General features: G+C 37.0%; 2 protein-coding genes across 3 annotated transcripts; both read right to left on the bottom strand.

The window, feature by feature from the left end:
- LOC18606132 (casein kinase II subunit beta) lies at window positions 1,809–5,323 on the bottom strand. 2 transcript variants are annotated; one of them, XM_007039581.2, is made up of 5 exons: window positions 4,663–5,323; window positions 3,733–3,951; window positions 3,268–3,362; window positions 2,994–3,159; window positions 1,809–2,307 (listed from the first exon to the last, which is right to left on the bottom strand). In XM_007039581.2, the coding sequence occupies exons 1-5, from the start codon at window positions 4,892–4,894 to the stop codon at window positions 2,177–2,179; spliced, it is 843 nt and encodes a 280-aa protein (XP_007039643.1). In that variant the 5' UTR covers window positions 4,895–5,323; the 3' UTR covers window positions 1,809–2,176. The 2 variants fall into 2 exon arrangements, with proteins under 2 accessions (XP_007039643.1, XP_007039641.1); XM_007039579.2 differs by having other exon boundaries at window positions 3,268–3,377; window positions 4,663–5,322.
- LOC18606133 (coiled-coil domain-containing protein 97) lies at window positions 7,427–9,265 on the bottom strand. The gene is made up of 3 exons (XM_007039583.2): window positions 8,964–9,265; window positions 8,348–8,868; window positions 7,427–7,902 (listed from the first exon to the last, which is right to left on the bottom strand). The coding sequence occupies exons 1-3, from the start codon at window positions 9,127–9,129 to the stop codon at window positions 7,648–7,650; spliced, it is 942 nt and encodes a 313-aa protein (XP_007039645.2). The 5' UTR covers window positions 9,130–9,265; the 3' UTR covers window positions 7,427–7,647.

Here is a 9,602-nt window from a genome sequence, read left to right on the forward strand (position 1 = left end):
ATATAAGGATAATACCCTATTTAAACTTGATGGTGAAAGTTTGGAAGATCAGACAAGTAGTGTTATATCATCATGTGAAACTTTGCCATATGGATCATCTAGATTTGGTATACACGACCATGTCATCTAGTCCATTTAATCAATTATGCCATGTCTACATCTGAAGAAGGGGACAAACCGATCATGATTCATGAATCTACCTCTGGTAATCACTAGCTTAGAATCTACGATTAATTTATAGTAATTAATTAGGAGACCTTGTCAAAATTGGGGGTACTTATCATCACTTAGATAAAGGGCTACAGGAAAAGTTGATGAGCCTTGAGTAGAAAGCAAACTCTTGCCGAAAAGTTAGAATTTTTTCTCTCCACTTTTGAAAAGGATAGCTCTTGATTTCATTACATTATGTTCACCCTCATATTTGGTTACTTAGGAAAAGTTTAGGTCAATACCAAAATGATTCAATTGGAGGAAGATCTTCTAAGCTTAGCCTATTTGGAGTAAAATTCTTTTTTTTTTTTTAATTCTTTAAAGGGTAATGCAAATACTAGAAATTTGTAGGAGAAGAATGTAATTTGCTTTTCCTTTGGGTCTAAAACCCCTTAGGGAATAAATCTTACATGTCGTTTGTAAATGGTAAATACTCATTAAATTATTTTGTACTTGTAAAAAAGGTGAAAGAGGGTGTGAGATGGAGCGGAAGGAGAGAAGAGAAGGGTATATAAAAAAAAGCCAAATACCTTTAGAAAGTAGAAACTGAATTGCTTTTGTACTTCAGGCCTACATGCCTTTATATAGAGGCTCCACTCTTTTTGTGCGTGCGCGGAGGCAATGGGTAGCTATCATTGGCTGCATCAGGGAGTCGTCGCAAATAACCACAAAGCCAAGCTCATTACGGGACATTGGTTTGGGGAGTGTTGGGGACCATATCCAACCATATGTGGAAACAAAAGACATATGGGCTTTGGTCTGTCCTTTGCAAAGCATATGTGCTCTTCCGGACGCCAATCTTCACATATAAAAATTATTGCTTTGGGGGAAAAAAAGGAAGAAAAAAATACATAACAAAACAATCTTTGAAATCGGCTGAGTTAGAGCCAAGCCAAGGTCACTGCTCCAACATTGAATAACTGTGGGCCTCTTTGTCCTAATGACGTCTTTACAATCTTTGTTCTAATGACGTCTTTACAAGCCCACAATGGCCTGTCCCCCTTTCTTCGCTTTTGTCTTAATTGGATAACATCAGATCTATTGCACACAGCCTAGAACCATTTGTTTGAACGCATTTTGACAATTATTGGCATCCATCCCCAGGGCCCAGGTTAAGCTCAAGCTTTTCAATCTTCCTAGTTTATGTCTTCTTTATGACACAAGTAGTTACCCTAACTATGTTTTCGAAGTAAAAATGACAAAACACTTGTAAGTAGGGGTTTCAAATGCTGCTGAAAGAGCCCATTGGCAGGGTCTAGTTGTGCCTGCATTCCACTCTGGATGTCTTTTTTCTCTTGCTTTTATGTACTCAATAAGACAATAGAGGAGAGGAGTTAACAACATCACCATAGAGAAAAAGCTTAATCCAAGAGTGCATTTCTATACTTTTTTTTTTCTCTGTAACTGAACTAAGTGAAACACAAGTAAAATAAAAGAAAAATCTTACAAGTTTAAACCCTATAAGAAGAGAGAATGTAATATAGGGGCAAAAATCTGTAATGTGTTACAAATGTAAGAACCAGATAGCGAGCAAATTGTTACAAAAAAGAATATTCTGCGAGAAATATATATATATATATATAGGGCAATTGATCCACTAAGTGAATGCTGAGAACAAATATAATATACTGTGAGTACAAGACAATACACAGAGCAAACACTGATTCAATAATCAAATAAAGTACAATGGAAGGTATAGCAAAAAGGCAATTTAATAGTTACTCTACCAAGAAAGAATTCGGATGAAGAAGCCCACAGAATAGGCTGCTAAATTGAAATTAAATACTTGCTGGTTGCAAATATGCTTTATGGTAATTTTTGGAACATATAAAAAGGACCTAAGACATGATTACTTGAAAGACTACCGAACTATACCTGCTCTTTCAAAAGCATTACTTCCAAAATAGAAGCTAGGCAATACAAACCCATGAGAACTATTGCCCATAACGGAGCTTTAATTTCAGTATTATGGCTTGTGGATCTTGAACCCAAATACTCTTGGAACATAGCTTTGAGATGCTTTTAGTGGCTTCAGGTGCCCATACGTCATCAGGAACAGGTGAGGAAATGTCGTACCAAAATAGGCTCCGTCAATGTCTAGATAGAATTAAGGTTTCGTATTACCAATACAAAGCAAAACAACCAAGGCAGAAGTGTTGGAAATATAAACATCAACCATATGACAATATATCAGGACATTCCTATGACCTATACCAAGACGTATCAGCTGATAGCCACCTGATAAATTTACTACAGGCTGAATTTGTTCCAATAGATTCTCTATCCTTATTATGCCTCATATTTCCATGGGACAAGTAAAGTTCACATAAACCATATCACTGAGCTTTATTAAAATATCTCAGACAGCAATTTTGATATCCAAAATTTTTTATTTAAATTAAATATATCAGTTATATCTAGTTATCATTTTTCTTTTCTTTTTTCTCAAAGAAAAGTGAAATCTTAAGTTATCCTTTCAAATACCTGGCCAAAAGTTAATATTCTCTGGCCCAGAAACAAATTATTCCTAGGAAGTTTGCAAGAACTCTGGATGTACCAAAAGAATTGCAATAACTTTACGTTCACCCACAAAAAAAAAAGGCCATTCAAAAATAACTTTTTTTTTCAAAGACCTTGCAACCATTTCCTAAACGTCAAAAATAATTAGATGAATATCATAAATGCAAAAAAGTGGCAGAAAGGAAAGCTATTCATGACATGCATGTTATCTCCCCACACAATGCATGCAACAAGAAGTATCAAATCAATGGCAAAAAGGATACTGCCTTGATATTTGGACCGAGGGTAGTAGATATCTTCACATCTAGGGCAGTATATTTTTACGGTGCTTGACCGAGGGATATCTGATTGACCAACTGGAAGACACGGTTGTCCACAGCAGTAAACTCTAGGGCATCTTCCAAAATCGTAGTTCTTGTACTTGTCTAGCTGTAAAATTTTCAAAATATTGTTACAGTCAGTTCCCAATACACACACACACACAATACATATTAAAACATGAAACTATCAAATTGAATATCTTGATGACCATCTCACCATAGCAGCCATTCCTTTGCTTGTCAATATGTATCGGGAATGAATCAGACCATAAAGCATCTCTGCTGCAGATTCAACTAATTCATTTTGCTCCTCCGTAAACATATCTCCTATCATGTTCAGCCCAACACAAATTACGCATTGCAGGAAAATAAAAGAAAGAAAGACACTTGCCATGTTGCTACATGACATAAATAATATGTTCCACTTAAATTAAAGATGTTATCAAGAACATCAAGTGCAGAAAAATTGAAAAACTTGCCATCTGTCATAATTTAAAGGCATCAGGTTAAAATAAAACCATATTATGAAACTACCAGCTTCAAAGAACATAAATGAGACTGACGTTAACCCTCTCAAAACTAGTAACAGAACGGCATACAAAGACTTCAACCAGAACAAGAGAAACAAACTTTCATGCATCATAAACAACTTGACATAAGACGAAACAAACTGTAAGCTTACCATGAGAAGATTCAACATCCAAAATCAAATCAAGTGCATAATCATAATAAGGAACTTGACTGCTTAGCCCGCAAAGGTTAAAATCATCTTGTATGTAATCATCATCAACTTCACAAAAGAATTCATTTCCACGTAGATTGCAAAACCATGAGATCCAAGATGTGTCATCCCCATCAGAACCACTAACATCTGACTCTTCACTGTCTGTTTCAGATTCATCTGCAGTCAATGCATACAAATTAGCAGGTTATAAACATATATGAATTTGATTTGATTTTGGAAATTGAACACCCCCTCCAAAAGGGGGAAAAACCGAAAAAGCTAAAACCAACTTAGTTTCAATGCTGACAATTCATTTGAGCTATAAACACAGATATTGATTAAAGCTATTCATACAAATACAGGGTTTAGCCAATTTCTATATAATCTCATCACACCACACACTGGTGACAATCTAAAGTAAGAACGTTTGCGATACAAAGCCCGTCTCTTTCCCACTTTAAGAGATAGAGAAGCACGTCCAGTTGAAAGCAAGGGTCGTTTAGGACATTTCAACAGAAACATTTGAGCTTTCTTATCTTTTCTCACTCTCTCTCAAATGCAGGCATCAAAATTTTTGCATTACTAATTTGTTTTTAAACAACATTAGTATTAATAACAATAAAAATTCAGAATTTCAATTATATCCAGCTTCAATTACATAAATTTCAAAACCTTTTAGCAAACTTAATTACATTAGAAATCATCAAAACTCAAGTAATGAAAAAATCAAATAAAATTTCGAAATAGTCAGGTCCAAACCTAAATATAAAATTAATAACGATAACAAAAACTCAATTTCTCATATTGAAAAGGAAAAAAAATTCAAAAATTTTTGTAGTAAAAATATAATTTAATTATTGACAGAGAGAGATGTGATTATATTTATACCATCGGAGGCTTTGGCTTTGGGTAGAGAAACAGAGCGAGAGTCGCGATGATGATCAGGTGGATGCTTCCCCATGAGGAGGGAGTGTGCGGACTTATCCTTGCCGTTGATCGCCCTCGAAGTGGAAGGCGACGATCGCTCCAGCTGCTTATCAAGCGCCTCGTTGATCCGCTTCCGATCCACGGACCCTACCTCTCCCTTGGAGCCACCGGCCGCTCTCTCTCCTCTGTACATCTTCTCTTTCTCTCTTCTCTTCTCCTTCTTATTCTTCTTCTTCTTCTTCTTCTTCTTCTCCCTATTTGCCGATTATATGAATCGCTTGTGTTATCGCCGATTCATAGCGTGTAATGACGCAAATCACCCTAGGTGCCCCAAAATCTAGGGTTTGCTTTTCTTTTTTTTTGTTTTTTTGTTTCGGATTTATTTATTTATTTTTAGTTCAGAGAGAGATAGAGCTAAGCGCTTAAGCTAACCCATTTCTATTCCTTTCTTTTATACTTCTCTCCCTGGATTTTATTGGGTTTTCACTTTTTTTTGCTAGATGGAGAAAGGAACAGAGTAGAGAGAGAAAGCAAGGTGGAGGGGAATTTTTTAGAGAGAGAAAAGGTTAAAATCGGGAGAGAATTTTTAGGTTCCGGCGCGATGGCCGATGAATCGGCGGGGATAGCTTAGGTTCCCTTTTAAAGGGTGGGGGCAAGTATCCGGTGCGATTACGTCAATATCTTTCGAGTGTCTGACTTACACGTGGCGTATGATCATTTTTACTAATTGCTATAACTCACAAAAGAAATACAAGCTGTTAAATTTTTTTACCATTAATTACAAATAAATAAATAACAGAAGAAACCCAAAGAGAGAAAAAGCAAATGAAAAATCAAAAACTCAAAGGGAATCTGAGGAACTGTGAATAAAACTGGGGACCAGATGATACAGAGCCAGTAGCTAGCTAGAGACTGTGTATTTGATATTTGATATTCTCCACCCTGACCTTTGCATCATCACCAAACATTTTGTCACGTGCCAAGTACGCATATCAGTGCTTTCAACACCAAGTGTATTTTATTTTATTTTTGTCTTGGAACATCTGGGACAGCAACTTAAAATACAAGAAAAACGGTGGAGTAGGACAGTTGGTACTACTGCTATTAACTTTGGTAGGTGATTCTTGTTTAAATAAGTTAGTTTTGAGCTTGCATCCGATGTTTCCAAAGAATGATTCTTAAATGCTGGTCGTGCAGGATATAATAAATGATTAAAGAATGCTTCATGACTCATGGTGTAGCATTGTAGGGGTGTAAATGTTTCAGTGTTCATCTGTCCCTTGGGCGGTTAATGTGAGAGATTTGAAGCCGGCCTAACTCTTTTGCATTCAGTCTTTTAATTCTTGGTTTTGAAAGCATTGGTTCTCCCACAAGTCACCCCCTGTGTTAGGGGATTTTTCTTGTTTTGTTTTCTCTAATGTTCGCATTGAGGCGTGGGGTTGGCATCGTGGTCACTTTACCTTGTCTTCGTTAAGCAAAAGAGAACAGATTCATTCTATTTGAACTGTCAAATCCAAGATCATTTGATCCTTTCTGTTCCCACTTTTGGAAAATGAAAATTATTCCAAGGAAGAAGGTGCTTTGGATTGGACATTGTTTTGATCCATTGACCGACATTGTAAATCTCCCACAAGGAAAAGAGTGCAAAGAGTGAACACTAAACCTCACGAGTTTCTCCCACGTGAGCTAGTCTTCAAGTTTGTCTTGTATATCCATAGAAAAAACCGCCATCAATCCTGTGGAGACATCATCTTGTCTAAATTTCATCCACACTTTTATCCTGTTCACTCCACGATTTGAAGTGCCTTTCTCCACTCTGCAGTTTGGGGCATTCCATTAAAGTATTTGACAGGATACGGATACATTGATAAGTATTTATGTCACGAGATCATAATACTCTTCACGTTTATAAATTTTCTAATTACTCGATATGAAATTTAAATAACTTATCTATTTCCTTTTAAGTCTATGGTAACTAAGAACCTTAGATATTCACCTAATAGAATAGATCCACTAGGAAGTTTAGATAGCCACGACAATTTTTAGCCATGACAATTTTTGTTTCTCTTCCTCAGCAAAGAAAAGAGAGCAACATGGAGGACATTTTAAGAGCTTACAAATATTACTATTGCTCTTTCTAGTACGAATATGCTTCCAAAGATGTTTTACTTCCCGTTCACTGCGAAGTTCACATCTCCAAATACTGTTAATAATCACATAAAAAGTTGAGCTGGTATGCACTGGGACTGCATTCAAGCCAACCCATGAAAGCTTAGGTACATAATAGAATATTGCCCCCATGCTATGCAACCTGCCCTGGATTCTGATTTTTTGTTGGTTTGTCAACTTGTTAGAATATTGAGTGCAGCGTCAAGATCAGCAAATTGAATCTCTTTTCCAGATTCAAGATGATCAGTGGCAAGTCTAATTTGAGATTTGCCAAGCCACGATAACGAGCTGCTCACCACATTATTTGCACAAAAAGAAATGTTAAGGATGCGTCGTTCCAAAAGATAGATTTGGGTAGTAATGGAGTCTCATCATCAGCGTCTATAATGACTAAAGCAAACTGATTATTTTCCTTAAAACTTCTTATGCCAAGTGAGTCGTCCATATGCTCACAAAACTGTTTAGGACAAGCAATCTCCGCACAGGGCAAAACACAGTGGGGGGCTGCCTAGTCTCATAGTTATGCATGATTAATGTCAGAGGCATTTGTAATTCATTTGGCTATATGCTTGAAGGAACCTTAAAATTGTAATTCGAAATTACAATACAGAATGCTCTGTTATTGGTCTAATTGAAGAATAGCTTCCAACTGAACATGTGATTTCATATCATTTGTATGAAAAGAAGTTAGGTGCATAACTACAAAAGGGTAATCACTGCTTATACCAAAGAGCTCTCTGCAAATGTTTAGCAATGAGTGAATGTATGTCTCCATTCTTAGTCTTCAGCAAAATACTTCTCCTCAGCATCATGGTTAGCTTCCCTAAGCCAGTGATCATCCAAGGTCTCATCATCATCTATTTTTGTGTAATCTAAATGCTCACGGTCTTCCCCAGATAGAAACTTCTGCTGCATAATGTACGTGAATTGATCCATCCTATCTTGCATTTCTTCTGCTGAAGGTGCTTCTTCATCTTCCCCCATAGTTGCAGAAGTAGCACCCCTGTCGTTGCCAGGATGGTCCAAAAGCATCTGAAAGAGACAGTGTACGATATCAATGTATGAAAAGCCACAAAGAGAAGAATCCAGACACCCTAATTACTACTTGTAATCATTCAGAAACGCTAATACATCATAATTAAAGGCAAATTAATAGGCAGCACATAAGCGATAAAGGCCTTGCCCATCCGTCTTTAGAGTAATAGTAGGTCAGAGGATACTAGTTTCCTGTAACAAAATGATCACCTTCTATGAGGTAATGGCAGCCGGCAAGAGAGTCAAAAAAGGGTACAATACCTTTAATAGCATTTGGAATTAATGATAAATTTCATAGGAAGAAAGATGTTCTGTTAGTCCCTGGGTCTACAGTCCAACTTAAACTGGACTTAGATATTGCCTCCACCTAAGAATCCTAATTAGTAACTTGTTCGAAAAATGCAGATGCTAAAATATAGACAGGAATTGGGTCAAGACTTACTTCATTGCCATGCTCGCCTCCATTTTCCTTTTTCATTTCATTCTCATCTTCCTCTTCTTCTTCTTCCTCCTCCTCCTCCTCCTCCTCTTCTTCTTCTTCTTGCTGGTTTGTCTCATTCCCAACCCAATCTTTTTGAGCCACACCGAGCCTCTGCTGTTCTTCTCTAATCTTAGCAACCAACCTAGCTTCCTCACACCTCCTCATCAAAGTCTCAGACCAGCGTTCCCCAGGCTTGGCCATGCTTCTCCCACTTAAATCCTGAAACTTTCCCAAATACTCATGATGCAAATAGTGTTCTCTCTCCCTCATTGCATCCTCCGAAAAATATTGCCCATCACATATCAATTTATTCAAGTAAGCCCGCCTCCGATTCTTGACGGTCACTGACCTTGATTTCAATTCCTCTGAAGTTGGACTCATCTTGCTTCTAAGATGCTTTAAGTGCCAATTAACCTCATAATCATCATTGAGTGCGTCGAATTCGAGGAGTTCATCACTAGTCAATTCTGACCCATATCTTTCTGCATCACCGACATTAGTTTAATTACAGTTAAAACGATTTTACTACCATTCATGAAATAATGACTAATGCTGTTCAAAAAAAAAAAACCAGTACCTAAGAAAACGGGGACGTCGCGGGAGAGGAGGTCGTGGAGGATAGACTTGCGATGGGAGGGATCAGAGGCAGAAGATTGAAGGGCGCGTGGGAAGTAGAGATTTTCCAGACAGGACAACCTCTCTGTTATGCTCTCAATCGCTTCTATTCTCACTTTTCTCTCCATTTCTTTCTGATTCTTTCTGCTTCACAGACCTCCGAAACCCACACAGACCGCTTCTATAACATTACCGGTGTCGTGTCGGCTATTCGAGTCGGTGTTTTTTCTGTGATTGGCTGGCCTAGCCAAAACGACCGCGTTACAAATTTTATTTATTACCTTAGTTTAGTCGCAAAAAATTTATTGCGCAAATAAATTTTAATTATTTGTTAGACTTATATCCTTTTTAAATTAATCTTTTTATGTGCTACATATAAATTATAAAATTTGGAGTTTATTTTTAATACAAGTGCATTATGATTTAAAGTTTAAACTTGAATATAGAGCATCTTCTATTTTGTACCCATCTTATGGTAGTTATTCAAATTATATACCTTCTTTTACATTTCTTTCCTGGCTTGCCCCTGCCTGTACAATGCTACAAACATTTCTCAAACAGGCTGATTTCAGCTGCCTGATTGGGGAAAACTGTGTGAAGT

The sequence above is a fragment of the Theobroma cacao genome, chromosome 3 (genome assembly GCF_000208745.1).
Source record: "Theobroma cacao cultivar B97-61/B2 chromosome 3, Criollo_cocoa_genome_V2, whole genome shotgun sequence".
In the NCBI taxonomy this organism is placed as follows: Eukaryota; Viridiplantae; Streptophyta; class Magnoliopsida; order Malvales; family Malvaceae; genus Theobroma; species Theobroma cacao.

Bases quoted from the DNA above. Each gene is read 5' to 3' on its own strand.
- LOC18606133 (XM_007039583.2), bottom strand. From the start codon at position 9,129: ATGGAGAGAAAAGTGAGAATAGAAGCGATTGAGAGCATAACAGAGAGG. The intron at 8,869-8,963 runs GTACTGGTTTTT...TCGGTGATGCAG, and splicing joins CGACGTCCCCGTTTTCTTAG to AAAGATATGGGTCAGAATTG. The intron at 7,903-8,347 runs GTAAGTCTTGAC...TGTCTCTTTCAG, and splicing joins GAGGCGAGCATGGCAATGAA to ATGCTTTTGGACCATCCTGG.
- LOC18606132 (XM_007039579.2), bottom strand. From the start codon at position 4,894: ATGTACAGAGGAGAGAGAGCGGCCGGTGGCTCCAAGGGAGAGGTAGGG. The intron at 3,378-3,732 runs GTAAGCTTACAG...TGAACATGATAG, and splicing joins GGATGTTGAATCTTCTCATG to GAGATATGTTTACGGAGGAG. The intron at 2,308-2,993 runs GTATCCTTTTTG...AATTCTATCTAG, and splicing joins TCGGTCCAAATATCAAGGCA to ACATTGACGGAGCCTATTTT.